General features: G+C 42.2%; 1 protein-coding gene across 4 annotated transcripts in view; it reads left to right on the top strand.

Moving 5' to 3' along the window:
- LOC143497400 (uncharacterized) overlaps positions 1–17,259 on the top strand; it is a 127,986-nt gene that overhangs the window by 87,573 nt on the left and 23,154 nt on the right. For all 4 annotated transcript variants that reach the window (XR_013125879.1, XM_076993309.1, XM_076993308.1 and 1 more), the window contains exons 9-11: positions 8,606–9,310; positions 12,581–13,240; positions 15,978–16,118. Coding sequence is in view for 3 of the 4 variants with exons in the window: in XM_076993309.1 (XP_076849424.1) it covers positions 8,606–9,310; positions 12,581–13,240; positions 15,978–16,118 (1,506 nt within the window). In the remaining variant the exon portion in view is untranslated. The remainder of the gene's footprint in view (positions 1–8,605; positions 9,311–12,580; positions 13,241–15,977; positions 16,119–17,259) is intronic.

Below are 17,259 nucleotides of genomic sequence, written 5' to 3'. Positions count from 1 at the left end.
CAGCTTTACAAGTGCTGGGTCCTAGCCCCCAGTGAGCAAGCCAAAGGCGACAGTGGCAAGGAAAAACTCCCTAGTTTTTTTTCATAAGGAAGAAACCTTGAGAGGAACCAAGACTCAGGGGGGGAGCCCATCCTCCTCTGGTCGACACCGGTCACCATGACAACAACAACAATTTATACAGAAAGAAGAGAAAGAAAAGGAAAGAGGTGTAATAATGTCCATCATGGTGTAGGCATCCGGTTTGGCAGGAGGTGGCTGGCCCAGGATGGATCGCTGGTCTCCTCATCTCATTATTCCTCAAGCAGGCGGGCAGCCATGTGGAGAAATGAAACAGGGAAAATTAGCGCTGCATGGGGACATATACAGGACAGGTGAAATTATAAACATTTCTGGAGTGTGGCAGCAACTCCGGCATTAAGTTAAATTATTACAGCCTAGCTAACAAAGGCAGAACCAGAAAGTAACACAGGCTTGGGGGCATCCTGAAACAATGGCATCCGTCCACATCCGTCAACAAACTTGAGTGACCACGAGCAGTGACAGGATGACAGCACCAGCGCTCCAGTCTACCATAAAACCCTTCGTCTATGAACCCCTGGATCTGTACCTTTATCTAAGGGGGGATATTAATTATCAAATGCTAAACTAAATAAGTGGGTTTTCAACCTAGACTTAAAGATTGTTAATGTGTCAGAGTCCCGGACGCATTTAGGAAGATCATTCCAAAGCTGGGGGGCCTTACAAGAAAAGGCTCTTCCCCCTGCTGTTATCTTGTTAATTTTTGGAACTAATAAAAGACCAGCACCCTGTGATCTTAGTGGACGTGGGGGTTCATAATAGGAAATAAGTTCCTGAAGGTATTCAGGAGCAAGCCCGTGCAATGCTTTATAAGTTAATAAAATAATTTTAAAGTCAATACGGAATTTAACTGGGAGCCAATGCAGGGCTGATAGGACTGGACCGATAAGCTGAAATTTTCTAGTTCTGGTCAGAACCCTGGCTGCAGCATTTTGAACTATTTGAAGTTTATTTAAATTCCTATTTGAACATCCTGACAGTAGTGAGTTACAGTAATCTAATCTAGAGCTAACAAAGGCGTGCACCAATTTTTCCGCATCATCCTGTGATAATGCATTTCTTAACTTAGCAATGTTGCGGAGATGTAGAAAAGCTATCCTAGTAGTATTATCTATGTATTTATCAAATGATAGGTCAGAGTCGAGTATGACGCCTAGGTTTTTGGCTACTGTGCCAGGTGTAATGGGGTAGTCTGCGAGATTAAGCATTAGATCTGGAATTGTCTGTTTTGAGGCCTTAGGGCCTAGGAGGAGAACTTCTGTTTTGTCCTCATTAAGTTGGAGGAAGTTTAGGGATATCCAGCATTTAATATCTCTTACACAGGCCTCAATATTTCCTAAACTGAGTTTGTCATCAGGTTTGGCTGATATGTAAAGTTGAGTGTCATCTGCATAGCAGTGAAATTTGACACCATGTTTGTTTATAACTGTGCCCAATGGTAGCATATATAATGTAAATAATAGTGGTCCTAAAATGGAGCCTTGCGGGACCCCATATTTAACTTTTGTACGTTTAGATGAAATATTATTGAGCTCTACAAACTGATAGCGATTTGTTAGGTAAGAATAAAACCATGAAAGGGCTGTGCCTGAGACTCCAACCCAGCGTTCTATTCTTTCTAGCAGGATCCTATGATCAATTGTGTCGAAAGCTGCACTAAGATCAAGAAGCACTAACAGTGATACATAGCCTTGATCTGAAGCAAGGAGGAGATCAATTGTTACTTTAACTAATGCTGTTTCAGTACTGTGACGGGGCGTAAAACCAGATTGGAATTTTTCAAATATGTGATTCCTATGCAGATATAGGCATAATTATGCAATTATAGGCATAATTGCTGGGCAACAGCTATGATCTTAGATATAAATGATGTGTTTGAAATGGGTCTATAATTAGATAGTACAGTCGGATCAAGATTTTGTTTCTTGATCAGAGGTTTAATAACTGCTAATTTACATGATTTGGGCATGTGACCTATTGTAATGGATGAGTTAACTATAGTTAGAAGAGGTTCAGTTACCGCTGGTAATACCTCTTTTAATAACCTCGAGGGAACCGAGTCTAGTGTGCAGGTAGCACAATTTAAGGAAGAAATTATTTTCTCTAATTCTGATTGTGGGAGTGGATGAAAAGCATCAAGTCTGTAATTTAAATCAATATCAACCAAACCAGATGACATACCCGTTGAATTGCTAATAAAAGGTTTTATATTTTTTCTAATATTCTCTATTTTATTATCAAAGAAATCTATAAATACATTACTAGTGAGGTTTACTGGAATCTGAGGTTCTGCGCCTGCTTGATTTTTTGTAAGTTTGGAAATAGTATTAAAAAGAAATCTAGGATTGTTTTTATTTTTCTCTATCAGTGAGGCTAAGTATGCTGAGCGTGCTTTAGCGAGTGCCCGTTTGTAGTCAGTAATGCTATCCTTCCAGGCACAGTGGAATACTTCCAACTTTGTAGATCGCCATTTACGCTCTAATTTACGTGTTATTTGTTTTAAGTTTCTAGATTGGTCGGTGTACCACGGGGCGAGCTATTTAGATCTAGTCTTTTTATATTTGAGTGGAGCTACTATATCTAGAGCTGATCTGCAGGTATTCTCTATGCAGCTGGTTAGACTATCTAACTCTCCTGGATCGGATGGCGAGTGGGCTAGAGCAGTTAAATTGTCTGCTTCCTGCTTTCCTCCTGTACAGACGCTTTTCTGTCAGCTCTGCCTGTCCTTTCATTTATTTGAGTTATATCTACAAGTTCAAGTTATTTTTACTAGTTAAAAGGATCCATTACTCGTTACTTCACTTGGTAAGCTTTTTTACATTCATCTATAAAGGATTATTTAGCATTTTTTACATTCCGACAGTCCGACACTGCGAGTGAACTGTTTTTTGCGCCTCATCCTTGTGAGTGGTTTTTGTGCACTGTTTTATCAGCAGCTGATATTGTTTTCAGCTGTGAAATACCTGCCAGAACTTATTGGGTGTTATTTTTGCACTTTGGATTTTTAACTTGGATATTTGAGCCTTGTGCCCGGTGCTTTTGCGATTATGGCTCATGCTTCCACATCATCTATTTGCTCTGAGTGTATCAAACTGTCTCAGAGGGTTGCAGAACTTCAGGAAAGAATCCATACCTTACATTCTATAAGGGAAGAGGAAGAATATCTGGACTCGATTCTTGCCACACAAACTGCTGACAAAACCGTCCCTGTGACTGGCAAAGAAAGAGACGTTTCTCTCCATTGTCGCTGGGATGTACTGGGGGCAAAGCCTAAGCTCATCTTGGCCTCAACTCCTAATCCCGTTAACAACAACAATGATAAGGGCTGGACTCTTGTTCGGGGGAAGGAACGTAGCAGAAACCAGCACAGCAGCGGCGGCAAGCAGCAATCTTCAGAACAGAACATTCTTCTCGATAACAGATATGAAGCTCTTGCCTCAACTGAAGTAGCAGAAACTGAGCAGTCTCATCACAACATACTGCCTCCCTCTCCAGGATATCAAGGACATCAAACGCACCCCAATCAGCATCAGAGATCCGACTCCAGTCTGGCTGCTAAGCTTGCAAATAACTCTGGCCATTCGCGGACCAACCACCAGGCTGCCAACTGTGTTAGCCAGCAGCATGCTAACAAGCATGCTAAGAGGGTTAGCCATCAGGATGCTAACCATGTTGGCCATCGGGGTGGTAACCATGTTGGCCATCGGGGTGGTAACCATGTTGGCCATCGGGATGCTAACCATGTTAGCCGCCGAGGCATTAACGGTGAAAGAAGACGAGGAACACCGCCACAGCCCAAAACTCTGCTAATTGGGGACTCAGTCATCAGAGATGTATGGAGCAACAGTATTAAGGCCTTTTGCTTTCCTCGTGTTACTGTCTGTGAAGTGATACCCATGATTCCACACATATTGCATGACCATCCAGCTACGGAAAGACTGATTGTACATGTCGGCTCTAGCGATGTTTACAAACAACAGTCTGAGATACTGAAACAGGATTTTAACCATCTGCTCGACATTCTGGAGTTTTCCCGGTGTGAAGTGTTCATTTCTGGACCAATACCAACTGCACGTCGAGGCAGTGGTCACTTTACCAGACTGCTGGCTCTAAACAGCTGGCTCACTACAGCCTGTGCACATCGGAAGGTAAACTTCATTGACAATTTCAACATCTTTTGGGGGCGTCCTGAGCATTTTTAAACCTGATCAGCTTCACCCTAACAGGGCTGGGACTCAAATGCTTGTGGATAATCTAATGTATGGAATCACTCACATGCGGAATCTGCACCCAACCGCCAGCAGTAATGTCAGTCAAAGGAGCCCATCTCCTGTCAGAGAATCTGTCCACAGTCTCAGAGGTAAACTCCAGGAGATTGAAGAGGTTCCACAACACTACAGTCTGCAGTCTTGTAGGATCTCACCTACTTCTCCTGCACACTCAGTGATTTCTCAGGTCTGACACACTGGAACCCATGCTCCTAGTCAGTGCTACATTCCAGTTATTTTAAATAGCCGGTGGCATGGCTCTCAGAATCGAAATAAAAATGTAATCAGAAGAAAACAACAAAATTTGATCCCAGTGAAATGCACAAGTGATGTAAGCGATGCTGATCAAACACATCAAGTCTTCAAAGTCTCCTTACTAAACGTCCGCTCACTCACAAACAAGTCTTTTATAATAGCTAAATTAATTGAAGATTATTGTCTGGACTTTCTTTTTCTAACAGAGACTTGGCTTGATAGCAATGGAGCAATAGTGCTAAATGAAGCTTCACCTCCCGACTTTAACTATTTTAATGTCTCCAGGGTAAATAAGAGAGGTGGTGGTGTTGCATGTTTTTACCATAAAGCATTCCGCTGTAAGCAGATCTCATTAGGGGAACATCCTACGTTTGAATATCTGGCAGTACAACTCAACAGTACTTATTCAGTTCTTTTGATTGTTATCTATCATCCTCCCAGATGTATTTTTACATTATTTTACAGTATTTACATGTATTTTACATTAATATTCACATGGATATATCCACAAATCCAATCACTTCAGAATTCATGAGGATGCTTAACTCTTTTGATCTCATACAGCATGTATCAGGCCCAACTCATAAGCATGGCCACATCTTAGATTTGGTCATTTCTAAACGTATAGAGGTTAATAATACTGAAATTACTGATGTTGCAATCTCTGACCATTTTGGTGTATTTTTCAACATGTCATTATCTACTAGAACACTCAGTGAAAAGCGCACAATAACCAAGCGTTATCTCAGTGATGGCAGTGCCGTGGCCTTCACAGACATGATACAGTCCCTCCCTCCCCTCTCAGAAAATGGGAATGAGCTAGTTGAAACATTCACACACAGAGTTAGGAACTGTATTGATGCTGTGGCACCAAAGGTAACTAAAATAATCTCTGGTAAAATTAAGATGCCCTGGAGAAACACTCCATCTATTGTAAAATTTAGGCAAGATTGTAGGCAGGCTGAGAGACGTTGGCGAAAGTCAAAATTGCAAGTACATTTTGATATTTATAAAACAACATTGCAGAATTACAACAGTGAAGTGAAATCAGCAAGGAAAAACTATTTCTCTACCTTAATCAATTCATCCAATAATAACTCAGCTGTCTTGTTCAGAAGCATAGATCAGCTAGTAAACCCCACCTCCTGTGGCTTCCCTGAGACTGTTTCAGTTGAAAAATGTGAGGAGTTTGTTATATTTTTTAGGGACAAGATTACTAGTATAAGGCAGAACATAGCAACAAGCACTAATAGACCATCCACCCTTATATCAGTTACTCAGCCTAACTTTAATATGTCTTATTTCCAAGAAGTTGACATGGTAACACTACTTGATGTGATTTCATCACTAAAATCCTCTACTTGTGAACTGGACCATTTTAACAAGCTTTTTCAAGCAGGTTCTGAGCTCATTAGCAAATGAAGTTCTAACGATTGTTAATCAGTCTCTGCAATTGGGAGAATTCCCTAAAATTTTTAAAACTGCAATGGTTAAACCACTATTAAAGAACAGAAATCTTGATCCCACAATTCTTAATAATTATCGACCTATATCTAACCTTTCCTTTCTTAGCAAAATCATTGAAAAAGTAGTGTCAATCCAGTTGAATGACTATGTCAAAGTAAATCAAATAAATGACACTTTTCAATCTGGTTTCAGAGCTCTCCACAGCACTGAAACAGCCCTAGTTAAGGTAGTAAATGACTTGAGATTGAATAAGGATGCAGGCAAACTCTCAGTCCTTTTTCTGCTAGAGTTAAGCGCCGCTTTTGACACCGTTGATCATGAAATACTTCTTGATCGACTACAGAGCTGGGTAGGCCTTAGTGGCTTAGTCTTAGACTGGTTTAGATCGTACCTAACTGGGCGTGATTACTATGTAGCATTAGGTACCTCTTCCTCCACACATCAAAAAATACCTTGTGGCGTCCCCCAAGGATCAATTCTTGGGCCGTTACTATTCAACCTATATATGCTTCCGTTACCACACATCATTAATAAACATGGTATTAGTTATCATCAATATGCAGATGACACTCAACTTTATATTTCGCTAGAACCTAAAGCCCTAAAATCAATTTGCTCACTGTTTGACTGCATAGATGATATACAGACATGGATGTCTGACAATTTTCTGCAGTTAAATAAACAGAAGACAGAGGTTCTTGTTCTTGGCAGTGATTCACAAAGGAATGATGTCCAGACTTATTTAAATCAAATGAATCTGAAAGCCAGACAATGTGTTAAGAACCTGGGCGTCACCTTTGATAATGAGCTCAGCTTCAAATCACACATCATGACTACATGCAAGACAGCTTACTTTCATCTTCGGAACATCGCTAAGGTCCGAGATATGCTCTCTCCTGCTGACAGTGAAAAACTTGTCCATGCATTTATCACATCAAGGCTAGATTATTGTAACGCTGTTCTATCTGCTCTTCCAAAGAGCTCTATTTCGCACCTACAGCGAGTTCAGAACGCGGCTGCAAGGGTTCTGACCCGCAGGAGAAAGAGAGATCATATTACACCTGCACTCCACTCACTGCACTGGTTACCTGTCAGCTTTAGAATAGATTTTAAGGTTCTAGTCATGGTTTTTAAATGTCTTCATGGTCTTGCCCCTCTTTACTTAAGTGAAATGATGGTTAGATATGTTCCAGTCAGGTCTCTCAGGTCTTCAAACAGTAATCTACTGGTGATTCCTAAAAGCTGATTAAAGATTGGCGAGGGTGCTTTTAGCCACTATGGCCCAAAGCTCTGGAATTCTCTTCCTGAAGAGCTCAGAGGCATTTCATCCTTGCATAGTTTTAAGAGCAGTCTCAAAACATTCCTGTTTAGATCCGCTTTTAGTTAAGAAACTCTATCTTAATAGTTTTATCTTATTTACTTTACTTTTTATTATCTTACTTACTTCACTTTTTACTTTTTATGTTATTTTAATATTTTTATCTTTAATTTCTTTTAACATTTTCTTTTTGTCTTTTTGTCTTTGTCTTATCTCCTTTTAATGTTTCTTTTATTTATACTGTAAAGCACTTTGAGTTACATGTATGTATGAAAGGTGCTATACAAATAAAGATTATTATTATTATTATTATTAAATTAGGGAGGGCTTTAATAAACTGTGTTGCTGTTAATGAATTTATCGAGCGCTTTATACACTGCCGAGGAGACAGGCGGGTATTTATGTTAAGATAAATCTCAAATTGGACTAAATAGTGATCAGAAATAGCTACGGTTTGCGGGAGTATATTTATATTGTCTACGTCGATACCCAGCGTTAAGATTAGATCTAGTGTATGATTTTGATAATGTGTAGGTCCTACTACGTTTTGTATAATGCTGACAGAGTTTAATATAGAAGTAAAAGCCCTTGCTCTCAAGTATGAGAAATCAGAGTCTGTAACTTTAGTTGGGTTCTCAGATGCTGACTGGGCTGGAGATCAGGATGATCGTTGATCTACAACCGGTAATATCTTCTTACTGGGTGGAGGAGCAGTGAGTTGCTCAGCATGAAACAGTCAACAGTTGCACTGTCAACAGCTGAAGCGGAATATGTCGCACTCAGCCGAGGAATGTGCTTGGCTAAAACGTCTACTAAGTGATCTCAGAATGGATGCTACTCCTAGTGTGGTCCTGGAAGACAACCAGGGAGCAATATTACCTCATGGAGACTAGTAGAAGAATAAAAATACTGAAATAGAATTTATGTACTACAGTATTATAATCTTGTTTTTGTCATTTATAATATAGACCAGAAGAATGTCTTATTCATAAAGGGCTTGTGTGGCTGAAAGATTTTCTTCTATTTTTTTTGTTCTATAGCACCTAAACTTTAGATTTGAATTCAATAAAAAATCTTTACAATACATCATAATTTTTTCTATAAATTGTGTGTTGGGAAATTACATTTATTAAACACACTTCCTAATACAAATATTTCAGTTGTTTTAAATATTGATGACGGACAGCTATATCTTTGTGTGTTTGTACTTATTTTGCAGGTGACACACACCTTCTCTCAGATCTGAGGATTGTTCTGCTGGGGTACAGAGGTGCTGGGAAGAGTTCAGCAGGAAACACCATCCTGGGCAGAGAGGAGTTTGAGTTAAAGAGAACTGCTCAGTGTGTGAAGAGACAGGGAGAAGTAGCAGGGAGGAACATCACTGTGGTTGAAGCTCCAGGATGGTGGAGGAACTACACTGTAGAGGAGAGCAGTGACATACTGAAACAGGAGATTGTGCTCAGTGTGTCTCTGTGTCCTCCAGGACCCCATGTTCTACTGCTGGTGTTACCTGTGGGCACAACTTTTAAAGATTATGAGAGAACAGTACTAGAGGGACACATGAAACTTCTCACTGAGAGTGTCTGGAGTCACACTATAGTTCTGTTCACATTTGGGGACTGTCTGATAGACACACCCATAGAACAGCACATTGAGAGTGAAGACTGTGTCCTCCAGTGGCTGTTAGGGAAATGTGGGAACAGGTATCATGTTCTCAACAATATGCACAGGGATGATGACACTCAGGTCACAGAGCTGCTGGAGAAGATAGAGGAGATGGTGGCAGCAAACAGTGGCTGCCAGTTTGAAATGGGCAGAGAGATTCTACAGGAGGTGGAAAAGAAGAAGAGAGTATTAGAAGAGAGAGGAAGAGAGAGGATGATGAAGGTACAGAAACAGAGAGAGGACATCAGAGGGGATAAGAGTAAGTTTATAGGTCATTGTTATACCTCCTGTTAGTTGTATTTTTGATTCCTGAATCCTGTGTCTATGATTTTATGAAGCCTTGTTGCATTCCACTAACCCGAACTTCATTGAGGACTTGAGGTGCTCTAATAACAAAGTGCTCTATGTTGGAAATGATCACATTTTAAAATCTAAACATGAATATCACTCCATTTGTGAGTTTAATTCTATTTAATCATAATATACTGAACTGATTTAGAGCTTTAGGTTAGAACACCACTACCAGCAGAGATCAGTACATGACCCCTCTCTGTTTTGAAAGAATAAGTGACTGTAAATGGTTGTTCTGTGAAAAAGCATTTTTTTCAAAACTTTCATTTACTTATAAACAATATTGAAACGTATTTTCATGCAAAGACATAATAGTTTTTGTTTCCTGCATGTCCTTACTGTGACGGGCAGGGGTGAGCAACGAAAAGGAAGCGATCACGCCAAGTCTCAGGGAAAAATGATGGTTTAATAGAAAGTGTGCAAACCTAAAACCCGTGCACTATCTCCAAATTAAGGATATAATGACCAGCGGTCAACTGGTACAAAGACAAGACATATATAGGCAAACAAACGACCCTCAGGTGAGACGGATCACGGGCTCCGCCACCCTGAGGGACGCACATGACGTCACCTGACAACAACAACAACAGCCGCTGTGGACGGAGGCGGCCGGTAGGGGGCCGCCTCACCGTGACAGACCCCCCCACCAAGCCGCACTCCCCTCCACTGGGTGTGTGGCACACAGCGGCTGCACACAAAACATGAAGGGGCAGGAAGGCAGAGACAGGCAGGAACACACCTCCTGCCGTCCGGGAGCTGAAACATAAAACACAAAACATTAGGCAGCTCACCTCCCCGGGCGGGACCCTGGACCGACCGGGCCGTTAACAACACAAAACCACGCCCCAGTCGGTCACAGGGCCCTCACGCCCTAACCGGCATTCAGCCGGTAAGCCCCACGGGTGTGAGGACGAGGGCCTACGGCTCCTCTCGTCCCTCGTGTGTGTGTGGGTGTGCAGGCTACCTCTCCAAGGCGTAGCTACTTCACCTCCTGGACCTACCTCCTCCCAGAGCTGACCCCTGCCTTCTGCTAGGGGTCACCCCAGCCTCCTGGGGAGCCAACCCCTCCCGGGGCCTCTCATCTCAAGGTGGACTCCTCCACCCAACCCAGGAGCGCCAGAGACCGAGGCCCAGAGCACCCCCGACGTGGGCTAGGGAGCAGCCCCAAGGGCCTCCTGGTCACCCCGGGCAGGAGGGAGGATCTCCATCCCCAGCAGGAGCTTTTCAGACCGGAGCCCCATGGTCCCCAAACATCCGGGGGGCCCAGCCCTCTAGGGAGGGGCTCTTCATGACCAGGCTCCGGTCACCCCACAACACAAGGGGGCTCCTGCCAGGTGGAGACCCCCACAAGGTCCAGGAACACTGCCAAGGAGAAGCACCTGCACAAAGAACACAACCAAACACACACACACACACACATATACAAACACAAAACACAAACGCGCCCTACCCTATTCAGGGCCTCCCTCGGGAGAGACGCCCTCCGTGCCACACCCCATGGCACGGGACCACAGCCGGTCCCCCCCCAAACACACATTTAAGGGGAGGAGCATGTGTGGAATTACATTTAACAGTTGACATCACGCTAGGACAAAACACACACGCAAAGACTAGACAAGCAAACAAAAACGGTGCACAGACAGACAGACGGGACCTACACATGCGCGCTCGACATAAACACACAGTGACGCGCGCCGCTCAGAGTCGCAGTCGCTCCCCACATTTAACACAAGACACACGGGGAGCGAGGCGACGGTGACGAGCGGCGACCGCGTCACACACAAAACACGCAACATTAAACATAACGAGCACGCACACTGATCCACACATCCGTTGACAAACACACGTTTTAACAAACACGAAACATGAAGAGCCTTCCAGGGAAGACGCCCTGGTCCTCGCCGCGCCACAAACACAAACATGGCGGAGCTCTTCAAACAAACAAACAACAAAAACGAAGAGTATTTCCAGGGCGAGAGCCCTGTCCCTCGCCGTGCCACAAACAACACAAAAGCACGGCGGATCTCTTCAAACAAACACCACGCAGACAAACACTTACCACGAGACATGACCACGAACGAAGGAGAAAGTAAAAGAAACTCGGCGGCTTCCGAAGGGTGGCTGGTCATTCTGTGACGGGCAGGGGTGAGCAACGAAAAGGAAGCGATCACGCCAAGTCTCGGGGAAAAATTATGGTTTAATAGAAAGTGTGCAAACCTAAAACCCGTGCACTATCTCCAAATTAAGGATATAATGACCAGCGGTCAACTGGTACAAAGACAAGACATATATAGGCAAACAAACGACCCTCAGGTGAGACGGATCACGGGCTCCGCCCCCCTGAGGGACGCACATGACGTCACCAGACAACAACAACAACAGCCGCTGTGGACGGAGGCGGCCGGTAGGGGGCCGCCTCACCGTGACACTCATATAATCTTAATTTCATCTCACATGAACCGATACAATATTACCTCAGTAAAACTAGCAGAATAAAAATACTGAAATAGAAGTTATTTACCAAGTTATTTAGAATATATGTGAGTAACAGACGAATATGGATATCCTGAATAGCATTTTAAAGACTTTAAATGCTTAGTGATGCTTCAGATTCAAATGTGTGCTGTCAGACTCATTATTGCTGTAACAATAAATCACTATGTGTGACGTTCGGGCGCAGCCAAGGACGAGACACAGAACCCTCGGGTTGCAGAGCAAACGACACTTTAATCTCAACAAGTATTGCACAATAGCGCACGTAGAACATAGAACTTGACACGAAACGTGTACACATTAGACAACGACGAGCACAGGACACTGCGCGAGCGCACATTAAATAGACAAACCACATTAGCCCCACGTGATTACGAGACACGGTCACAGGTGAGACTTATTAATCACACGACATAACCATAACCACGGATATCCACAGACGCAGACAAAGCACGTGGACTACGTATACACACGCCCAAAGGGGAGGGGCCAGGGTCCTCAACGTGACACTATGATATTCTTGTTTATAATATAAGCAATATAATCTTAACAATACATGATTATGTTCTGTAAATTGTGTGAGGTGAAAATTGTATTTATTACACACTTCTTAATCAAAATACTTCAGTTGTTTTAAATATTGACAACAAACAGCTATATATTTGTGCGTTTGTTTATTTTGCAGGTGACATACACCATCTCTCAGATCTGAGGATTGTTCTACTGGGGTACAGAGATGCTGGGAAGAGTTCAGCAGGAAACACCATCCTGGGCAGAGAGGAGTTTGAGTTGAATACAACTGCTCAGTGTGTGAAGAGACAGGCAGAAGTAGCAGGGAGGAAGATCACTGTGGTTAAAGCTCCAGGCTGGTTGAAGAATGAACCTGCAGAGTGGTGCAGTGAGTTACTGATGCAGGAGATTGTGCTCAGTGTGTCTCTCTGTCCTCCAGGACCCCATGTTCTACTGCTGGTGTTACGTGTGGACACAACTTTTAAAGATTATGGGATAAGAGAACTAGAGGGATACATGAAACTTCTCACTGAGAGAGTCTGGCATCACACTATAATTTTGTTCACATATGGGGATGATCTGGGAGACACACCCATAGAGCAGTATATTGAGAGTGAAGACGGCACCCTCCAGTTGCTGGTTGAGAAATGTGGAAACAGGTATCATGTTCTCAACAACGAGAACAGGGGTGATGACACTCAGGTCACAGAGCTGCTGAAGAAGATGGAGGAGATGGTGGCAGGAAACAGTGGAGAGTGGTTTCAGTTTAAAAGCCCAGAAAGTAGTGAGATGAAGTTAAATATGGGCGGTCATCACGTCACAACACTATCACCTAGTAAGTGCTACAATTTATTATTTCTTATGTAAAGATCATTGTCTAGAATGTTTTCATTTTTTGTTCATTATAATAGATATAATAGTATAATAATACAGTAACTTAAAATTCATACATTTATTCTGGAACTTTGATGAAGAAAAGGCATGCAACCTAAATGTACTGTTAAAGTTGGTTATTATTACAAGATTACAAGTAGCTGTTGCAATATTGATTGATTATGAGTAATTATAAGGGACCACCCTGAAATTTCAGGGAAATATGTTTTATACCTGGAATAGATGAAATGATGATATATTAGTCTCATTACCAAAGGTGAAGTTCAGAGTCTGTGCAGGGACCCAAAACCACTGGTTGAAATATATTTGCCACAGTAATTGGTTAATTGAACAAATGCAAATTTTATTGATTAATAGATATCAACAATTTAATGTTATAATGCATAACGATGCTTTGTTTTGGTTCAAAGAGTTTATCAAGTTAAATGAATTAACTGAATCAGAGGAATGAACTACCCAACTGAGGTTAATCTAACTATGAAACCGAAAACTGCACAGACCATTTAAACCATTGTTAACCAACCGAAAAGCTATGATGAATAAAGTAAATTAAAATGGGAGGAAAATGCCTCATAGATGAAACTGGCAGATACTGGTGTGTCTTTCATCTATGCTAAAATTAGATGAAAGCTAGGTCTGAAATGTCAGCAAAGAACTGGCTAAAATATATGTAACACGTTGCTTTGGTCGGAATAGCTAATCCTATAGTGAGTATAAATAATAGCAGCGAACCAGATTGGCATCAAAGTGGCATGATGAATGACGGTGCCTTACTCTAGGCGAGACTCTTCCAGGCTCAGATAGTTGTCCACTGCTGCTGGTGTTGTACTGAATTCCGACTCCTCGGCAGAATCCTACTCCCCTTGTTTGCACCCCTTATTAAATTTAGAAACATGTGCTTTATATGGAATAGCCTTCATATGCCGATGTCACTAAAATAAAAAGACGTTAACCAGACATTTCAGTCCTGTGAATTCTGTCATTATAACTTCATTGTCACGTAGGGTTACGTCCCCCTCTCCTAGCTGTCACTCTGATTTCCCTGTTCCTTGTGTCTGTGTTGTTCCCTGCTCCTTGATCCCGCCTTGTTGTCTGTCTCCATGGTTTCCCCTGCTCTGCCACGCCCGTGTCGTTATTGTCTTCACCTGTTTCTAGTCTAGTTCAATGTATTTATAGTCCCTGTGTCTCCCATGTCAGTCATCGGTTGTATTGTACTTTGAGTCAGTTTGTGCTTTGGTTATTCAGTCAGTGTTGTAATTTGTATTCGCTCATTCTGTGTTTTGGTGTTCTTTGTCCCCCGTACGATCTCCGTGTGTTCCTGCCTGGTTTGTGTTGTTCACCTTGTATCGTAAGTCATGCCTGTTTATATTTCATATTCGGACTGCCTGCCTGTTATGACCCCTGCCCGTTATTACGACTCTGCCTATGGAATTCCATTTTATAAATCTCGCTCTCCTCAGCGTTTGTGTCCGCCTTCGTGCTCTGCGTCTCGCAGGACGTTACATTCATTGAGTACTCTAGTTTTGTCCCAATTAGATAATTAGGGAATATTTGTCCAAAAATCTTTTTAAAAAGGAAATAAGTCAGGTTATCCGTAACATGTACAGTATTAGATGTAAGGCTGTCAGTAATGACGAGGAACAAAGTAATACTTGTCACGTATGGCCACGCCCCCCTCCCTTTGCTGTCACTCCAGTGTCTCTGTTCCTCGTGGTTCTGTTGTTCCTGGCCCATTAGCCCCGCCTTGCCCGTCTGTTACCCTGGTTTCTGTCTGTCTGCCACGCCCGTGTCATGATCGTTGTCAGCTGTGTCTCGTTATGTCCCTTGTATAATAGTCCCTGTGTTTCCCTAGCCCCTTGTCGGTTATTCGTTCTGTCGTGGTTTGTTCCTGTGTAGATCGCTGTTCTACTGTGGTTCGTTGTGCTCTCTGTTTCCCTGCCTTGTTTGCGTTTTCCTTTTTGTGTTATGCCTATGTACCTGTGTAATTTGGATGGCTCTCCCGTTATGACCCGTGACTGCTTAGATGACTTCAATTATGGAATTCCCTGTAATAAATCTCGCTCTTCTCAGCGTTTGTGTCCGTCCCCTTGCTCCGCAGCGCATGCTGCGTTACAATACTGAGGTCAGAGGTGAGCTTCAGTATAGCAAGTATGTTACTGCTCCAGGCCTGAGAATGAAAAAAATATATGCAAAATGTTCTGAGTAATTCTGAGTATGAAAGGCAGTAGATCCCCATAGAGTGCTATGGTAACAACCAACCTTTGGTACATTTTGTTAAAAACATTTAACACCCACGAATCAGTGTTTCTTTGTTTGGATATAGATAATGCTGCGAATTCGGCACAACACTTGTCAGGAATACGCGGTATTTTGAAGCATAAAATAAACCCAGGGCGTATTTTCCGAGGTTATACCAAGCACTCACAGTGACCCAGCTGTTCGGCGAAGTTGAGCTATGATGTATTAGCGGATTTGTTCTGGACCGCTGTACAATTGGTTGAGTAATCAAGGCCTTCATGGACTTAGACAGGTGTGCTCGCTATCCAGTCTTTATACGCTACTGGAGAATTTGTATTAATTCAGTGGCAGAAAAATGACATTCAATGTTAAATATACCCTGTAATAAATGACAAGTATGTGGAAAAACAAAACTGATTTAATTTTCCCATAATTTCCAGTTAGTGAAGATGAGAGGCCAGACACATGGTCTATGACACTTAATGCTTCTGGTTCACACTGGTTACGACCAGCATCTGGATATTCATCAATGCATTCAACAGTCTCCTACTGGTCTGATAGCATGAGACAACCAACAATAAGTGAGTATTTAAAAAAATATTGTATGTATGATATAGTTTATATAATTTATATATGAGTTTATACATATACATTTTATGCTGAATGCGTACATGCAGCATAAAATGTGTACACTATGTTCAATGGACGGAGTACAGTATGGATTACTTTATCTGGCACATTTCTGCATTACTGCTAATGGGGATCACCGTATTTTTGTCTGTCCTAAAGGGGCAGAACAGTTTGTGCGAGATCTGCATGCCGGCTGATTTTGAAAACAGTTTGGAACTGATGCGGTTATGTTTTCATGTATAATGATACCGTAAGATTTGATTTTCAGAAGGAGGTTGACCCTGAACATTGATTGTATACATTCTGCTTTGTTGGACTGCCTGATTGGGTTTATAAGACCACCGGGAGTACATTTACGTTTGGGATAGCTCTGTGTTTGAGCTTTGCTGGACACTTGTTTATAATTATTAAAATGGGTGGGTGGGTGTCTGTTCAGTGGGGTGGGTTTTATGGGTTTGTGTTTTCTATAAATGATTTGTTTCTTTCTCTTCCCTTACCCCGAGGTACTCTCTTTTTTCCATTATCTTTTACAACCTTTTTCTGATGGCGTCCCTAAAAATTGTAAGTTGTAATGTTAACGGCCTCACTAATACCACCAAAGCATCCAGGGTTATGATGCTGTAATGTGCGATATACGATGCAGGACGCGGAGTTTGACATGTATTACACATATTCTTTAATGGCGACAGGAAGCTACAACAGTAGTGTACACATAAACACTTAGGAGTCAATTAGAATCTGTTCTGCCTCAAATTATCTCATCAGACCAAAATGGATTTATTAAAGGCAGTTATCTTTTCACTAATGTTCAAAAGTTGGTCAATGTGCTACCACTGGATGGCTCTGCAGATCACCAAGATATAATTTCGTTAGATGCAGAAAAAGCTTTTGATAAAGTGGAATGGCCATATCTGTTTGAAGTTTAAGCAGATTTGGTTTTGGCCCTATGTTCATTTCCTGGGTGAAACTATTATATAGCATTCCTGTCAAGTGTCCCGTTTTGGCCGGGACAGTCCCGTATTTTACCGCTCTGTCCCGGCGACGTCCCGTATTTTTATTTTCCCGTATTTGTCCCGTATTTTCAGTTTTCAA

This window comes from Brachyhypopomus gauderio, unplaced genomic scaffold (genome assembly GCF_052324685.1).
Source record: "Brachyhypopomus gauderio isolate BG-103 unplaced genomic scaffold, BGAUD_0.2 sc110, whole genome shotgun sequence".
Classification (NCBI taxonomy): domain Eukaryota; kingdom Metazoa; phylum Chordata; class Actinopteri; order Gymnotiformes; family Hypopomidae; genus Brachyhypopomus; species Brachyhypopomus gauderio.
This window is presented reverse-complemented; position numbering and strand designations above follow the sequence as displayed.